The following is an 18,339-nucleotide window of genomic DNA, read 5'->3' as shown; positions in this document are numbered from 1 at the left end:
GCCAATTCAATTTGTGGGAGGTGCTTCAGGAAGCATGGGTGAAATCTCTTCAGATTACCTCAACAAATTGGCAACTAGAACGCTAAAGGTCTGCAAGGCTGTAATTGCTGCAAATGGAGGATTCTTTGACAAAAGCAAAGTTTGAAGCACACAATTATTATTTCAATTTAAAAAATCATTATTTATAACCTTGTCAACGTCTTGACTATATTTCCTATTCATTTTGCAACTCATTTCAAGTATGTTTTCATGGAAAACAAGGACATTTCTAAGTGACCCCCAAACTTTTGAACGGTAGTGTACATTGAAAAAAATATGCTACGAACAAATATGAAGTTCAAGTCATCATCAAAAAAAGAACAATGTATTTGAATTGTTTTATTTATTTAATTTAATTTATTTATTGATGTATTTATCAAAACTATTAAACTTTTTATCTCTTTTTCTCTTGTTTGAGGTGGTAACATTTAGGTGTTCAATTAGCGTTTCACATCTTTATTTTTGCTCCGCATTTGGACCAACACTACAATTTTTATGTTTGAGATGTTTTACTCGAATAAACAGAACTACAGTTCATTTTAGCAGACGCTCGTATCCAGAGCAATTAGGGTTTAAATGCATAGCACCGGCTCGGGTATTTCAACCAGCAACCTTCCGGTCACTAGCACAACATTCTTAAGCGCTAGGCTACCTGTCACCCCCAAGTACTGTATACGGCTACATTGGTGAGGCACCTTATATCATGAGTTGATTAATTTTTATATATACACAAATTAAGTGTATAAAAGCCAATCCGATATTAAACAATTATACTTATTCTGAACCATTCACATCCTAGCAGTAATGTACAACCAAAAACTAGACAATAAAGTCTTAATTTTCATTTAATATTAGAAATAATATATTAACACATTTTCAAGATTTAAGTGTACCTTTCCACAAATACATTATTATATATATACACACTTATCTACCTAGCGTTATCATCATATATTAGCAGCCTGAGCAACTATTATGATATATGGCGTAAGGTTTCTGTTGCAGTTATGTCCATTTGCAGGACAAGTTGGATAGTTCTTATAATGCTGTAAGACAAGGGATGGGCAACTGGCGGGGAGACCCGTGGGCCTCCCCCCCTTTTGTAGGCCCGCGGACCAATTTGACCAACAAAAAAGAAAATGTACTGTTGAGAGTTAGAATAGTAGAATACATAAGCTGCGATTTCGACATTCGGTTTTTGTTGTGCATCAGCAGTCACTCAATAAGCCCAGGTCAGATAAATGTTTTTACATTGGTAAGTTAGTCTAGTGGCCAGCTATCTAAACTTGTAGTAAACATAGTCAAATTACTAACTGGGGTGGGGCCCACTGATCATCAGTCATATTTAAAACGGCAACAGTTTCTTTACGCCCCGTGGCAAAATATGCAGAATTGCAGGAAATTAAGTTTAAAACGTCAATTTTTTTTCTCTTCGCTGTCAGGAGACGGACCGCTAAAAAGGGGAGTTTCGTTTTTTTTCCCTCCTGGACCACACCCCCATCAAAGTTGCCGATACGTGCCGTAAGATGTACGGAATAGTTGCAATAAAAGAAGCTATACTCAACATACACAACCAATAACTTTACCGCCCAAGTTAAATCATCATCATTTCTTCAGAGCAAAACAAAAAGTACTAATGTAGTACAGTAGTTGTATAATCTTGCATGATTATAAAAGCTGCAGTTCAATTCATTCACATTTCTCTTTTGATTTCAATTGTAGTGCCAGTGGGTTGTGATGCGTCCCCCAAACTCACTATAGTAGTGCCATCTTCATAGTGCAAAAGCTAGAGTTACAGAGGTGCGGGTGGGAAAGCGGAAGGGAGGCTACGGCCGTTACCCAACCCAGAGACTGTTGAGAGAGCTCTCATCGTCGCTCTGTGTCTTTGGGACGGGAGACTTTTCAGTTGATTCGTCTAAAAGTGGGGACAAGACTCAATGTTAGAAAGCATTTTTACTCAGTTCAAGTCATACTTCTGATAGAGTTATCAACACAATGTGGTCTCAGAGCATTTTGTATTATTCTGTACGTAAACACTCCAGTTTGTATGATATGTTACATTTCGTATGGTACAGTGCATTCGTAAAGTATTCAGACCCCTTAACTTTTTTCACATTTTGTTACATTACAGCCTTATTCCAAAATTGATGAAATAGTTTTTTCCTTCGTCAATCTACACACAATACCCCATAATGATAAAGCAAAAACAGGTTTTTAGAAATGTTTGCAAATGTATAAAAATATATATACTGAAATATCACATTTACATAAGTATTGAGACCCTTTACTCAGTACTTTGTTGAAGCACCTTTGGCAGCGATTACAGCCTTAAGTCTTTGGTATGACGCTACAAGCTTGGCACACCTGTATTTGGGGAGTTTCTCCCATTCTTCTCTGCAGATCCGCTCAAACTCTGTCAGATTTGACGGGGAGCGTCGCTGCACAGCTATTTTCAGGTTTCTCCAGAGATGTTCGATCGGGTTCAAGTCCAGGCTCTGGCTGGGTCACTCAAGGACATTCAGAGACTTGTCCCGAAGCCACTCCTGTCTTGTCTTGGCTGTGTGCATAGGGTCGTTGTCCTGTTAGAAGGTGAACCTTCACTCCAGTCTGAGGTCCAGAGCGCTCTGGAGCAGGCTTTCATCAAGGATCCAATCAATTGAATTTACCAGAGGTGGACTCCAATCAAGTTCTAGAAGCTAAGCTTGTAGCGTCATACCCAAGAAGACTCGAGGCTGTAATTGCTGCCAAAGGTACTTCAACAAAATACTGAGTAAAGAGTCTGAATACTTATGTAAATGTGATATTTCAGTTTATAATTTTTTATAAATTAGCAAACATTTCTAAAAACCTGTATTTGCTTTGTCATTATGGGATATTGTGTGTAGATTGATGAGGAGAAAAATAACTATTTAATCAATTTTAGAATAAGGCTGTAATCTAACAACATTTTGAAAAAGTCAAGGTGTCTGAATACTCCCTGAAGGCACTGTAAATAAGGTATTGCTGTTATTTTTTTTTTATACATTTGAAAACCTGTTTTCAATTTGTCATTATGGGTTATTGTGTGAAGATTTCTGAGGATTTTTCTTTATTTAATTCATTTTAGAATAAGGCTGTAACGTAACAAAATGTGGAAAAAGGGAAGGGGTCTGAATACTTTCTGAATGCACGGTATGTGTTAATTTGTGGATGTCCATCAATCATTGCGTATGAAATGTTACGAATTGCAATTCGTACAATATGTTCCAAATTTGCAAAACACACTATGTTACATATTTGCAAAACATATAATATGTTATGATTTCCAATTTCTTGTGGCTAATGTTTGTTAGGTGGCTAGGTAGTTAACGCTAAAGTTAGCTAGCTGGCTAACGTTAGCTCAAGGGGTTAAGGTTAGCCAAACAGAGATACCGTGACGAGATCCTGAGGCCCATTGTCGTGCAATTCATCTGCCGCCATCACCTCGCGTTTCAGCATGATAATGTACTGACGCAAGGATAATCCATGACGCAAGGATTTTTACACAATTCCTTAAAGCTGAAAATGTCCTAGTTCTTCCATGGCCTGCATACTCACGAGACATTTCACCCATTGAGCATGTTTGGGATGCTCTGGATCGACGTGCACGACAGTGTATTCCAGTTCCTGCCAATATCCAGCAACTTCTCACATCCAGTGAAGAGGAGCGGGACAACATTCCACAGGCCACAATCAACAGCCTGATCAACTCTATGTGAAGGAGATGTGTCTCGCTGCATGAGGCAAATGGTCACACCAGATACTGACTGGTTTTCTGATCTACACTCCTACTTTAAAACATTTTTTGTTTTAAAGGTATTTGTGTTCAACAGATGCATATCTGTATTCCCAGTCATGTGAAATCCATAGATTAGGACCAAATAAATGTATTTCAATCGACTGATTTCCTTTATATGAACAAATCTTTGAAATTGTTGCACGTTGCGTTTTATATTTTTGTTCAGTGTAGTTGCAAAGTAGCTTATTAGTTAAAATGCTAAAATTGTCCGTGATGAGATTCGAACAGGTAACCTTTCGATTGCTAGATGTTGGCGTTATACGCCCAACCCAACCACCCTCCTTTTTGTTTTTGTCTTAAAGTAACCTTTTCTCTTTTATGTAACCATACCAAATGTAACATATCATACTAATGTTAGTGTACCGGATTTACATTTACTATGTTACGTCTAGTCTATGAGACCAGTCTGATCAACAGATTGGCATTATAGAGGGTATCAGAGGCAGAATCGTGAATGGAGGACCAAAATAACATAAATGTAACAACATCTGTCTCAATTTACTCAACAATACCATTGACTAGCAGTTATTGTAGAATATCCCCATCTTGCTATAGAATTACCTTCTCTTACGTTGAAGATATAGGCGGATGAGCCACTGCACCACAAACGGCCATGCCACAGCAAAGGCAACAGCGCTAGGAGACACGTCAAAAGGCCACCAGGATGGTTTCTAGAGGACAAAATAGGATGAAAATGCATATTCTGAATACTAGAGAAGTACATTTCCTGAAGAAGATGTGGTGCGCTTGCTAGATTGTTTAAAAAGTATTTCAGTTTTGAAATAAGTCCCAGTAGTGCTAATGAGTGCAGTAGTAATGGTGGTGACTGATTATAGTTGGAAAAAGTAGGTAAATGTAAAAATTGATTGATTTGGCTATTGACTGATTAATTAATTGATTGATTGAATGGATAGGGTAGCCTAAACATGTGAAAGTTGGTTTGATGTCTCTAGCTTGAACAGTTCAAGAGTTACTGTTGGTGAGTTGTTTTATGCAAATGTATGCAAATTTAAACTGATTTAAGGTATGGATCATTTACATAATCTATATATTCATGAAGTGGTTCCATCATCCTGAAGTTGTTTTGGAGTTCCTAGTCTCGAATGGTTGGAAAGCAGTGCCACTGTGAATATCTACCTGTCATTGTCGCCATTGACTCTAATTGCAAACTGTTAAATAGTTACAGTTACAAAAGTATTAATAGTATATAAAATAAATATTATTTGACAAGCAATCTTAGGGTCAGTCTGAACATCTCAACGTTGGTCTGATGTTGATAGCTTGAACAGTGATATATCAAGACTCATCTCCATTTTCGACCATTCACGAGTCTATGGTCATTGACTTGCATTGAGTTTAATGCAAATATGGTTGTACTACAAAAAAAAGTATTTAAATAGTATTTAAAAAATATATATATTTCTCAAGCAACTTGTAGACGGTCTGTCTGAACATTCTAAAGTTGGTTTAGTGTTAACGGCTCAAGCGGTGTTAAGCGCTAGAGTGAGTGGAATAATAATACTAATTAGACTGTGTTAAAAAATCTGGACTTGTGCTTTCAACAAACACACCTAATAAATACTTCCCTCTTTACATATCTCACAATGTCCCCGAAAATAAAATAATCTGTATTCTGAATCACAATACATGTATGTGGGAAAATACAAAGGGCATGTTCAGTCTATGACCATGTGAACAGTCTATGAGCATGTGTTTAGTCTATGACCATGTGAACAGTCTATGACCATGTGTTTAGTCTATGACCATGTGAACAGTCTATGACCATGTGTTCAGTCTATGACCATGTGAACAGTCTATGACCATGTGAACAGTCTATGACCATGTGAACAATCTATGACCATGTGTTCAGTCTATGAGCATGTGTTCAGTCTATGACCATGTGAACAGTCTATGAACATGTCTTCAGTCTATGACCATGTGTTCAGTCTATGACCATGTGAACAGTCTATGACCATGTGAACAGTCTATGACCATGTGTTCAGTCTATGACCATGTGAACAGTCTATGAGCATGTGTTTAGTCTATGACCATGTGAACAGTCTATGACCATGTGTTCAGTCTATGACCATGTGAACAGTCTATGACCATGTGAACAGTCTATGACCATGTGAACAATCTATGACCATGTGTTCAGTCTATGAGCATGTGTTCAGTCTATGACCATGTGAACAGTCTATGAACATGTCTTCAGTCTATGACCATGTGTTCAGTCTATGACCATGTGAACAGTCTATGACCATGTGAACAGTCTATGACCATGTGAACAGTCTATGACCATGTGAACAGTCTATGACCATGTGTTCAGTCTATGACCATGTGAACAGTATATGACCATGTGTTCAGTCTATGACCATGTGAACAGTCTATGACCATGTGAACAATCTATGACCATGTGTTCAGTCTATGAGCATGTGATCAGTCTATGACCATGTGAACAGTCTATGAGCATGTGTTCAGTCTATGACCATGTGAACAGTCTATGGCCATGTGTTCAGTCTATGACCATGTGAACAGTCTATGACCGTGTGTTCAGTCTATGACCATGTGAACAGTATATGACCATGTGAAGAGTCTATGACCATGTGTTCAGTCTATGACCATGTGAACAGTCTATGACCATGTGAACAGTATGTGACCATGTGTTCAGTCTATGACCATGTGAACAGTCTATGACCATGTGAACAGTCTATGACCATGTGTTCAGTCTATGACCATGTGTACAGTCTATGACCATGTGAACAGTCTATGACCATGTGAACAGTCTATGACCATGTGAAAAGTCTATGACCATGTGCTCAGTCTATGACCATGTGTTCAGTCTATGACCATGTGATCTGAGTCCAACACAAACAATGACAGACAGAAAAGCCAGTGCACCGTACCATACTACCCTTCTTTGCCAGGGGTGATGATGGGTATGGTAGAGCCAATGACTAGGAAACAAAAGAGAGAAGAAAGGAACACAACAATGTTCATTACATTACTTCCTCAACTAAATAGTTACAGTTCATCTTGGACCAAAATCATCTTGGACCAAAATCATCTTGGACCAAAATCATCTTGGACCAAAATCATCTTAGACCAAAATCATCTTAGACCAAAGTCATCTTGTACCAAAATCATCTTGGACCAAAATCATCTTGGACCAAAACCATCTAAGACCAAAATCATCTTGGACCAAAATCATCTTGGACCAAAACCATCTAAGACCAAAACCATCTTGGACCAAAACCATCTTGGACCAAAACCATCTTGGACCAAAACCATCTTGGACCAAAATCATCTTAGACCAAAATCATCTTGGACCAAAATCATCTTAGACCAAAATCCTGACCCTTTGAGCATGAATAAAAGGCATGAGAGCAAGCAATAGGTGGAAGTACCACATGACAGCATGTTTGTCACGGGGTTATTAGATACCTTTTAGCAGTAGTTACTATCTTATCAGGCTGTGTAATCGTTTCCAAATGGAATGTGGGTCTCTGGTCTCTGACCTGGGATGCAGTGAGGGCCTCCAGTGTGTGCAGTCTCTCCAGGACACTCTGCATGTCCTCCTGCAGTCTGGCCAGCGCCACTACGATCTGTTCATTCAGACTGCCTCCTGTTGCTCCCGCTCCACCCCATCGTTCCCCGTCCCCTCCGCTACCCAGGAAGGGCCCCTGGGCCTCTAGGCCGTGCCCTGAAGACCTGGAGCCTATAAACAAATATAGGAGACACAGAGAGGTGTGAACACTGACATATACTTCTAGAGAAATAAGAACGGGCCTAAACACACACACACACACACACACACACACACACACACACACACACACACACACACACACACACACACACACACACACACACACACACACACACACACACACACACACACACACACACACACACACACACACACACACACACACACACACACACACACACACCTTACCTCGTTCTCTCCTAACCAGGGAGCTATCGACCCTATCTGTATTCAGTCTTTGTCTCTGAGAGGCCCCTCCACTAGTCTCCCCATCCTCCCCGCCACACTGGATGCCCTTGGGTGTGCCCTGGGGGTCCTCAGGGGTCCCACACGGTGCCTCGGCGGGCCCCTCCTGATCGGACAGAGGGCTGTGGCTCTCCCCTTGCTCTTCCTCATCCAGCTCGAGACAGCGGTCAGTGTGTGCCTCAGAGCCCTGGACCAAACACACATACATGAGGATTTGGAAATGCTGCATATACTGTGTGTGTACTTGTTTTGTCTGTGCTTGTCTGAACTCTGTGTGTGTAAGTATATGTGTGTGTGTGTGTGTGTGTGTGTTTGTGTGTGTGTACTCTTACCTCTTCCAGGCCAAACTGGTCCATGGAGTCACAGTAGACCTCGCTGTCTGAGTCACTGGTCACATGACGGGGCCAGGATACATCCAGATCTATAGGAATAGATAGCACAATGTCCCATACAGGTCAGCTTCGACTCTTAGCCATATGGGAACCTTCCTTCAGAGAGATGTTTGTGCTAGCAGGACCCATTAAGAAGCAACACAAATGTAAACAGTGCAGAGGCCTTTGGTGTGCCATTAGCATTATACAGTACCAGTCAAAGGTTTGGGCACACCTACTCATTCAAGGGTTTTTCTTTATTTTTACTATTTTCTACATTGTAGAATAATAGTGAAGACATCAAAACTATGAAATAACACATATGGAATCATGTTGTAACCAAAAAAGAGTGTTCTTTTGTAGTTTTGATGCCGATTTGGACATATTTGTATAAAAGACTGAACATACTGAGCTCCATGTACATTTGTGTAAATATATTAAATATTAACATATATGATGAAATATTAGGTATGTACCTTTATGATTTATATTTACCTGATTGAGATATATTCATTTGTTGTTAGTGTACCTTAGTTTTTGGCCCCCCCTCTTGCCCATTCATTGTACTGTGTTAAGTGTGTTAGGATAAAGGCAGGAAGTTGGGCCTTCGGGGGAGGGAGTCCTTGCTCGACGCGGGAGCGGTATAGTTTTTTGACCATACAGACAGATCATATTATGTATTTTCCATATCAAGTAATCTATGCTTTAAGTTGATTGGAGAATCATTTCCTTGTTAGATATAAGAAGAATAAACATTTTTTGTTGCACCATATCCCTGGATGTCATTGAATGTTTGGCCGTTTGGAAACCTTGGACTGTATGCGTAGGAAACAGCTCCGCTTCAGGCTTGGGCAGTGGCTACGGTCAAGAGGAAAGGAAGCCACTACAACTATTATTCTACAATGTAGAAAATAGTAAAACAAATAAAGAAAAAACCCTTGAATGAGTCGGTGTGTCAAAAAATGTTGACTGGTACAGCATGTGTTCCACATTCCAAACGCAAACCTTTCTCAAGGTGATCATTGATTGGATGAGAAGAGATGGTTCGAGGTGCACTGGCCCCAGACCAGATCAGCTTTTAGGGGGATAATGTCACGGCAACCCATCAGAGCAGGGAGTCTGTGTCTGTTCCCAGGAAAGTGCAGAGTTGCAACAGCTCTGGGAGTAAAGCTGAGCAGCTTAATAAGATCACATGGCCAAGAATCCACGAGGACAACCGTCCACTAGGGTGCTGAGTATCCATTTTGAAACCTTTTTTTAGCCATCTAGTTAATGGACGATCTGGATTAGGCCTATAACGCCTGCTTCTTGTTCTAGACAGTAATGTTGATATTCAGCATACTAGATATCAATGGCAAACCTGAATTGTATCCAAATTCCATCATCAGTTCTGTTGTAACAGACAACTCTAGGCCTGATATACACTGTAATAGGTAAGTCTATGTACATTACAATCATAAAGTACTAATCATCATGCACCTGATTGGTTGGTTTCTACCTTGTTCTACAGTGCCTGAAATACCGATTGGTTACCACAGGGAAAGAGTATCTACCTTTTTGTGTTTACAATAAATAGTATGATAGGCTCTTGAAATGCGCAAATTTACAATGTACAATCCTGTGGCCCATTGGATAAAATACTTTTATAGCCCACGGGCATAGGGAACTCAAACCTTCAGCCATGGTTATGTGTGCACAACATTCTAACTAACAAGACGGACTACAGTACGTCACTGTTGTCAACGCAACATTAAGTGCTACCCAGAGACGAGTTGGGCCACCTTTAAGAATATTGTTCTAGTCCTAGACATTCAGTTAAATATGAAATATCCCCCATGTGATGTTAATTGAGAGATAACAACTCTCTGAACACACGGGTCTGGTGGTCCTCACCTGCGTGGTGGCCGTTGACCTGAACATGGGGCTCCAGTGGCAGGGTGCTGCTCAAGAGGCCCTCCTCTGAGTCCTCACTGTTCAGCGCAGCCTTGGAGGTGTGGGTCCCATTGGAAAAGTGGCTCATCCCGTTCCTCACATTTCCTTCGGACAGGGGGACTTTAGGTCTCCTGGATGAGCCCTTTTTCTTTGACTTTTCATGTGCTGAAAGACATTTTCTCAATATATTATTAGAAGAAGATGTTTTCCTGCTTAACGGTTTCCTGTTCTGTTTGTTATTGTTATTTTCTTGTTCTAATGGATGACAACATACCTTTTTTCACCTCCTTTATCTCCGCAATTTCTTCTGCTTCTACTTCAATTTCATCTTCCTCATCAAACTCAAACTCCTCTTCCTCCCCCTGTTCCTTCACTGCCATGACTTTGGGCTTTGGAGGATCAACCGCCGGTCTGGGTGGCCGTGTCTCCAAAGTGCCATTCATTTCCATTGTCCTAATGATGCTCCTTGTGACACTTTTTGAAGGTGCTGATGCAATCATGGTCCCAAAACCTGTGGCATAGAAACAACTGTGTTACAATGATATAGAAGTAAAACTGTAAGTTACTGCTAGTTTAATTTACCCAAACAAGGAAATATACTAGGAGATATACTAGGAGATATACTAGGAGATACACTAGGAGATATACTAGGAGATATACTAGGAGATATACTAGGAGATACACTAGGAGATATACTAGGAGAAATACTAGGAGATATACTAGGAGATATACCAGGAGATATACTAGGAGAAATACTAGGAGATATACCAGGAGATATACTAGGAAATATACCAGGAGATATACTAGGAGTTATACGAGGAGATATACTAGGAGATATACTAGGAGATACACTACATAACCAAAGTATGTGGACACCTGCTCGTCGAACATCTCATTCCAAAATCATGGGCATTAATATGGAGTTGGTCCCCCCCTTTTGCTGCTATAACAGCCTCCACTCTTCTGGGAAGGCTTTCTACTAGATGTTGGAACATTGCTGCTATAACAGCCTCCACTCTTCTGGGAAGGCTTTCTACTAGATGTTGGAACATTGCTGTCATAACAGCCTCCACTCTTCTGGGAAGGCTTTCCACTAGATGTTGGAACATTGCTGCGGGGACTTGCTTCCATTCAGCCACAAGAGCATTAGTGAGGTCGGGCACTGATGTTGGGCGATCAGGACTGGCTTGCAGTCGGCGTTCCAATTCATCCCAAAGGTGTTCGATGTGGTTGAGGTCAGGGCTCTGTGCAGGCCAATCAAGTTCTTCCACACCGGATCTCGACAAACCATTTCTGTATGGACCTTGCTTTGTCCACGGGGGCATTGTCATGCTGAAACAGGAAAGGGCCTTCCCCAAACTGTTGCCACAAAGTTGGAAGCACAGAATCATCTAGAATGTCATTGTATGCTGTAGCATTAAGATTTCCCTTCCCTGGAACTAAGGGGCCCAAACCATGAAAAACAGCCCCAGACCATTATTCCTCCTCCACCAAACTTTACAGTTGGTACTATACATTTGGGCAGGTAGAGTTCTCCTGGCATCCGCCAAACCCAGATTTGTCCATTGGACTGCCATAAGGTGAAGAAGCGTGATTCATCTGTCCAGAGAAGATGTTTCCAGTGCTCCAGAGTCCAATGGCGGGGAGTTTTACACCCCTCCAGCCGACGCTTGGTATTGGGCATGGTGACCTTACGCTTGTGTGCGGCTGCTCGGTCATGGAAACCCATTTCATGAAGCTCCCGAGATCAGTTCTTGCTTCCAGAGGCAGTTTGGAACTCGGTAGTGCGTGTTGCAACCAAGTACAGATCATTTTTACGTGCTACGCGCTTCAGCACTCAGCGGTCCCGTTCTGTGAGCTTGTGTGGCCTACCACTTCACGGCTTAGCCATTGTTGCTCCTAGACATTTCCACTTCACAATAAAAGCACTTACAGTTGCCGGGGCAGCTCTTGCATGGCATACATTTGATGAACTGACTTGTTGGAAAGGTGGCTTCCTACCGTATGACGGTGCCACGTTGAAAGCTCTTATGTAAGGCCATTCTACTGCCAATGTTTGTCCATGGAGATTGCATGGCTGTGTGCTCGATTTTATACACCTGTCAGCAACGGGTGTGGCTATATTCGAATCCACTAATTTGAAGGGGTGTCCACATACTTTTGTATATACAGAGCATTCAGAAAGTATTCAGATCCCTTGACTTTTTCCACATTTTGTTACGTTACAGCCTTATTATTCTAACATGGATTAAATAGTTTTTTCCCCTCATCAATATACACACAATAGCCCATTATGACAAAGCAAAAACAGTATTTAGACATTTTTGCAAATGTATTAAAAATAAAACACTAATATATAATTTACATAAGTATTCAGACCCTTTACTCAGTACTTTGTTGAAGCACCTTTGGCAGCGATTACAGCCTCGAGTATTATTGGGTATGACGCTACAAGCTTGGCACACCTGTATTTGGGGAGTTTCTCCCATTCTTCTCTGCAGATCCTCTCAAGCTCTGTCAGGTTGGATGGGAAGCGTAGCTGTACAACTATTTTCAGGTCTCTCCAGAGATGTTCGATCGGGTTCAAGTCTGGGATCTGGCTGGGCCACTCAAGGAAATTCAGAGATTTGTCCCGAAGCCACTCCTGCGTTGTCTTGTCTGTGTGGTTAGGGTCGTTGTCGAAGGTGAACCTTCGCCCCAGTCTGAGGTCCTGAGCGCTCTGGAGTAGGCTTTCATCAAGGATCTCTCTGTACTTTGCTCCGTTCATCTCTTTCTCTCGATCCTGACTAGTCTCCCAGTCCCTGCCGCTGAAAAACATCCCCACAGCATGATGCTGCCACCACCATGCTTCACCGTAGGGATGGTGCCAGGTTTCCTCCAGACGTAGAGCTTGGCATTCAGGCCAAAGAGTTCCATCTTGGTTTCATCAGACCAGAGAATCTTGTTTCTCATGATCAGAGTCATTTAGGTGCCTTTTAACAAACTCCAAGTGGGCTGTCATGTGCCTTTTACTGAAGAGTGGCTTCCGTCTGGCCACTCTACCATAAAGACCTAATTTGTGGAGTGCTGCAGAGATGGTTGTCCTTCTGGAAGGTTCTCCCTTCTCCACAGAGGAACTCTCGAGCTCTATCAGAGTGACCATCGGGTTCTTGGTCACATCCCTGAACAAGGCCCTTGTCCACCGATTGCTCAGTTTGTCCGAGCAGCCAGCTCTAGGAAGAGTCTTGTTGGTTCCAAACTTCTTCAATTTAACAATGATGGTGGCCAATGTGTTATTTGGGACTTTCAATGATGCAGAAACTATTTGGTACCCTTCCCCAATCATGCCTTCCAAATCATGTCCAATCAATTGAATTTTCCACAGTTTGACTCCAATCAAGTTGTAGAAACATCTCAAGGATGATCAATGGAAACAGGATGCACCTCAGCTACATTCCGAGTCTCATAGCAAAGGGCCTGAATACTTATGTAAATAAGATATTATTATAGATTTGTTTATATACATTTGCAAAAATGTCTAAAAAGCTGTTTTCGCTTTGTCATTATGGGGTATTGTGATGTCATTATGGGGTATTGTGTGTAGATTGATGAGGACATGTTTGTATTTGATCCATTTTTGTCACGACTTCCGCCGAAGTTGCTCTCCTTGTTCGGGCGGCGTTCGGCGGTCGATGTCACCGGTTTTCTAGCCGCCACCGATCCACGTTTCATTTTCCATTTATTATGTCTTTATTGTACACACCTGGTTTCCATTTCATTATTATTGTTCCCTATTTAACCCTCTGGTTCCATGGTTTTGTGCGTGTTTGTTACTTGCGAAGTTGTCACGTTATTCTTGTGAGCTGGATATTCTTTCCCTGCGTGGAATTAATTTGTGGTTTTTGAGTAAAGTGACATTTATTACTCATCTCTGTGTCCTGCGCCTGACTCCGTCCTACCTGCTGCACATAGACACTTGACAATTTTAGAATAAGGCTGTAACGTAACAAAATGTGAAAAAGGGCTGAATACTTTCCGAATGCACTGTATTATATATACCGGGAGACGTACCGGGAGACATAGCGGGAGTCATAGCGGGAGACGTACAGGGGGACGTACAGGGAGACGTACCGGGAGACGTACAGGGAGACGTACAGGGAGACATAGCGGGAGTCGTACAGGGAGACGTACCGGGAGACGTACAGGGAGACGTACAGGGAGACGTAGCGGGAGACGTACCGGGAGACATAGCGGGAGACGTACCGGAAGACATAGCGGGAGACGTACCGGGAGACATACCGGGAGACATAGCGGGAGACATAGAGGGTGACATAGCGGGAGACATAGCGGGAGACGTACCGGGAGACGTAGCGGGAGACATAGCGGGAGACATACCGGGAGACGTATCGGGAGACATAGCGGGAGACATAGAGGGTGACATAGCGGGAGACGTACCGGGAGACGTACCGGGAGACATAGCGGGAGATAAGTTCTAATTTAACCAAACTATGAGATCTAAAGCTAAAATATATATATTTTTAAACCTATTTATACTGAACTACAACATCAGACATAACTAAAATGATCCGGGAATTGTGGGTAAATACACATCTATAGACTTGCCTTGAAGTTGCCGAGCAAATTTAGTCAAACGGGCTGAGTACACGATAGAAATGTATAGGTTAAAATGGAAGACATGCCAAATAAAATAAAATCAAATTCATATGAAATCAAATTAGATTAAAAAGGTAGTGACAGTACCTGCAGACAGGTCGGACACCTGATTTATGTGTTTTTTCTCTTGCACCTGTTCATAGAAGGGGCCCAACACCAGCAGCAGCTGCTCTACCTCAGCTGTACAGGGCATGCCCTCTAGGATCTGTTGTTTAAAAACAACACGGCGACAAAAACATTTAGTTCCCTCTGACGTACACCAACATCCAGGCCATCCTGTCTGAACGTCATTTAGACAGATTTTCATCAACAAAATGATTCACCTCTGGGCTGGGAGTCAATTCCTTTTTAACTTAATTGAACTCAGGAAAATTTCAATTCAAGAATAGAATTCAACTTGCTTCCTGGACTCATCAATAACCTATCAGAATACCCGTCAACACTGGTAGGCTGACCTCTGAATTGACATTCATATCCATTCAAGACAAAAACACTTACCAGCTTCAATTCATCAACATAAGCAGTCATTGCATCTTCCTTGGGCATTTCTCCCAGATCATTCCATGCATCCCTAGATAGACAGAACAAGATGTTTGAAATAACACCTACACTGACAGTTCTCTACCTAGAGTTTAATGCCTCTTCCAAGTGATAACACAGGTTAACAGAATATATAGAATATATACTGTATTCTATACTATCTACTGTATCTCACTCTGTCATTGCTCATCCATATATTTATACATTCTCATTCCATTCCTTTACTTAGATTTGTGTGTATTAGGTAGTTGTTGTGGAATTGTTAGATTACATGTTAGATATTGCTGCACTGTCGAAACTAGAAGCACAAGCATTTCGCTACACTCGCAATAACATCTGCTAACCGTGTGTATGTGACCAATAAAATGTGATTTGAGTTAAGTTACCAGTAACAGAAACAACTGCTTATATAGATCTTGGGTATTGTGATCCAGTTGCTTTAAATTCTTTAACTCTTAGACATAATGGACATCCTCATAGGAGTCGTGGACAGCACGTATAGTCATTATTGTTTGAGATCATCGTGTCATTTGTTCTCAGCAGAGAGTCTCCACTTGGTCAATGACCCAGACGCTCATTAACCTAAAGCAGCAGCTGGTCTGCCAACTCTACAAGTAAGGCGCAGTAAAGCAATATCAGTCTAAAAGTATAATAGTTAAACCGATTTATAAACAGCTGCAGTGTCATTTCTAAAAGAGGATTCCCTCAGTGGCGAGATCTTCTATAAAAAATAATAATATATATATATACAAACAAGTAAAAACAGTCAACTGCCGCCAAGTGGGTAAAAGGTGACATGACATATCATGCCTCTTCAGCACAACGGGTCCAGAGTTTATCAGACAAAATGTGGCAATAAGAAAGTTAACTGCAAGGACTTACAGTACAGACACATCTCTGTCGTCGTTAGAAGACCCTATTTGAGTTTGCATTACCATTTGACTTAGACCCTATTTGAGTTTGCATTACCATTAGACTTAGACCCTATTTGAGTTTGCATTACCATTAGACTTAGACCCTATTTGAGTTTACATTACCATTTGACTTAGACCCTATTTGAGTTTGCATTACCATTTGACTTAGACCCTATTTCAGTTTGCATTACCATTAGACTTAGACCCTATTTGAGTTTGCATTACCATTTGACTTAGACCCTATTTGAGTTTACATTACCATTAGACTTAGACCCTATTTGAGTTTGCATTACCATTTGACTTAGACCCTATTTCAGTTTGCATTACCATTAGACTTAGACCCTATTTGAGTTTGCATTACCATTAGACTTAGACCCTATTTGAGTTTGCATTACCATTTGACTTAGACCCTATTTGAGTTTGCATTACCATTTGACTTAGACCCTATTTGAGTTTGCATTACCATTTGACTTAGACCCTATTTGAGTTTGCATTACCATTTGACTTAGACCCTATTTGAGTTTGCATTACCATTTGACTTAGACCCTATTTGAATCCTACTGGTCGGTTTGCATTACCATTTGACTTTGCCCATGGGGTCCCAGAAACCGGGTCTGGGTGTGTTGCAGGGTCCTAGTGTGGACTGTTTGTAGAAACTGTAAAACTTGAGCATCATGTCATTGGAGGGCTGAAAGGAACCTGAAATAGATACACACAAAAAAAAAATCTTACTGCAGAATATATTGGCCTGAAATGAGAATGAGGAGTTTCAATGAGAGGAACGATAACTCGAACAGATTGGGTACCCAGGCTAAGAATATATACCTGTGCAGTAAAAACATGGTCTTAGTATTTGAAAGGCTTTTGGAAAACTCTTTAGGTTTTAACACAATGAATTGAATTTGTGATATTATTCAGGTGTATAAATATATCTACTCCCAGAGAGCTTTGGAAAGTAGGTTAACAATAATTGGCTTTAGTCTACAATGTTGCATTTAGCCCTCATAGCCCTTACCGTCTGGAGGCAAGCTTTGTATCACTTTGACAGCGGCATCAAACCTCCGCTCGTACAATGGTTTTCCATCCTCCATCTCCATCATGACCCCAAAAAAGTGTGAATTACGCTAGCGAACTCTTCAAAACCTAGGGATAAATCATTATTAAAGTGGTCAGACAGGAATGTACAACATGAGAGTTGAGTATGGGTTGCAGAAATATATGTTGTGGCTATAGCTAGGTCATACGCCCATAATAACATTGGTCAAATAATATGAAAACCGTTCACAATAACATAAAAGTACTTCAAATATAGATATATAAGTACTATAAGTGACTATTTGACAACAACCCCATAACAGCTAAGCTAAACCAAAACCACTGGTAAGGTTATGTCGTCTATGCATTGTCGAGCACTCAATGCAACAGAGACTAAACAAATGGTTTAAAAACATCCTAATAATTTATCTTTCTAATGAACACAACAAAATATATACATTGCACTCGGTAAATAAACTCAGCAGGCCATGTTTGTCACTCACCATTTAATGATCTACCCTGCTTGAGACTACGACCTCTCTTTTACTTACCAACAGAAGCCATGCACAATACAGTAGTGACAGGCACTGCATGCTAAGGGAGTTGTAGTTCTCTACTGCCAGGATGGAGATAAATATGTTCTTTATTATTACATCAAAATCACTACAAGCTCCACAATGCACCGGCCACAGTGGGAGCTTACAGGATATGTAGTTCTAAATACAGTCTATGGCTGAGTGTTTAATTGACCTAAAAACAAATGTATGGTAAAGGGATGTAAAGCCAACACAATACTGTGTGTTGTTGGCCACAATAAGAAATGTCGCATGGGCATACAAATCCTCATGCGTTGATGTTTTGTATAAAATGTGAGGATTTTTGCCGATCTGAAGCCCAGACAAGGGTACATTGTAGCACTACGTATCCCAGCATTCTACACGGTGATCCATGTTTCAGTCAGAGGAAAGAGGAGAGGCGAGAGGGATAACTTGTCGTCCCTAGTTATCACAGCCACAAAGTCCTAAA

The 18,339-nt window shown here is 41.0% G+C and overlaps 1 protein-coding gene across 2 annotated transcripts; it reads right to left on the bottom strand.

Moving 5' to 3' along the window:
- Window positions 1-866: 866 nt before the first annotated feature.
- Window positions 867-17,893, bottom strand: LOC139583276 (acyl-CoA-binding domain-containing protein 5A-like). 2 transcript variants are annotated; one of them, XM_071414178.1, is made up of 13 exons: window positions 17,817-17,881; window positions 17,294-17,421; window positions 16,857-16,977; window positions 15,323-15,395; window positions 14,912-15,029; window positions 10,446-10,682; window positions 10,133-10,336; window positions 8,201-8,289; window positions 7,812-8,055; window positions 7,372-7,571; window positions 6,760-6,810; window positions 4,418-4,527; window positions 867-1,954 (listed from the first exon to the last, which is right to left on the bottom strand). In XM_071414178.1, the coding sequence occupies exons 2-13, from the start codon at window positions 17,376-17,378 to the stop codon at window positions 1,942-1,944; spliced, it is 1,545 nt and encodes a 514-aa protein (XP_071270279.1). In that variant the 5' UTR covers window positions 17,379-17,421; window positions 17,817-17,881; the 3' UTR covers window positions 867-1,941. The 2 variants fall into 2 exon arrangements, with proteins under 2 accessions (XP_071270279.1, XP_071270278.1); XM_071414177.1 differs by having other exon boundaries at window positions 1,746-1,954; window positions 4,428-4,527; window positions 17,817-17,893.
- Between the last annotated feature and the right edge of the window lie 446 nt (window positions 17,894-18,339).

This window comes from Salvelinus alpinus, chromosome 8 (assembly GCF_045679555.1).
Source record: "Salvelinus alpinus chromosome 8, SLU_Salpinus.1, whole genome shotgun sequence".
In the NCBI taxonomy this organism is placed as follows: domain Eukaryota; kingdom Metazoa; phylum Chordata; class Actinopteri; order Salmoniformes; family Salmonidae; genus Salvelinus; species Salvelinus alpinus.
Note: the sequence above shows the minus strand (reverse complement) of the source record. Positions and strands in the feature narration are given on the sequence as shown.

Excerpts from the sequence above, each read along its gene's own strand:
- LOC139583276 (XM_071414177.1), bottom strand. The coding sequence starts at position 17,378 with ATGATGGAGATGGAGGATGGAAAACCATTGTACGAGCGGAGGTTTGAT. Across the intron at positions 8,056-8,200 it reads ACCAGTTTGGCCTGGAAGAG|GGCTCTGAGGCACACACTGA; the intron begins GTAAGAGTACAC and ends TGTTTGGTCCAG. Across the intron at positions 7,572-7,811 it reads CCTGGTTAGGAGAGAACGAG|GCTCCAGGTCTTCAGGGCAC; the intron begins GTAAGGTGTGTG and ends ATTTGTTTATAG.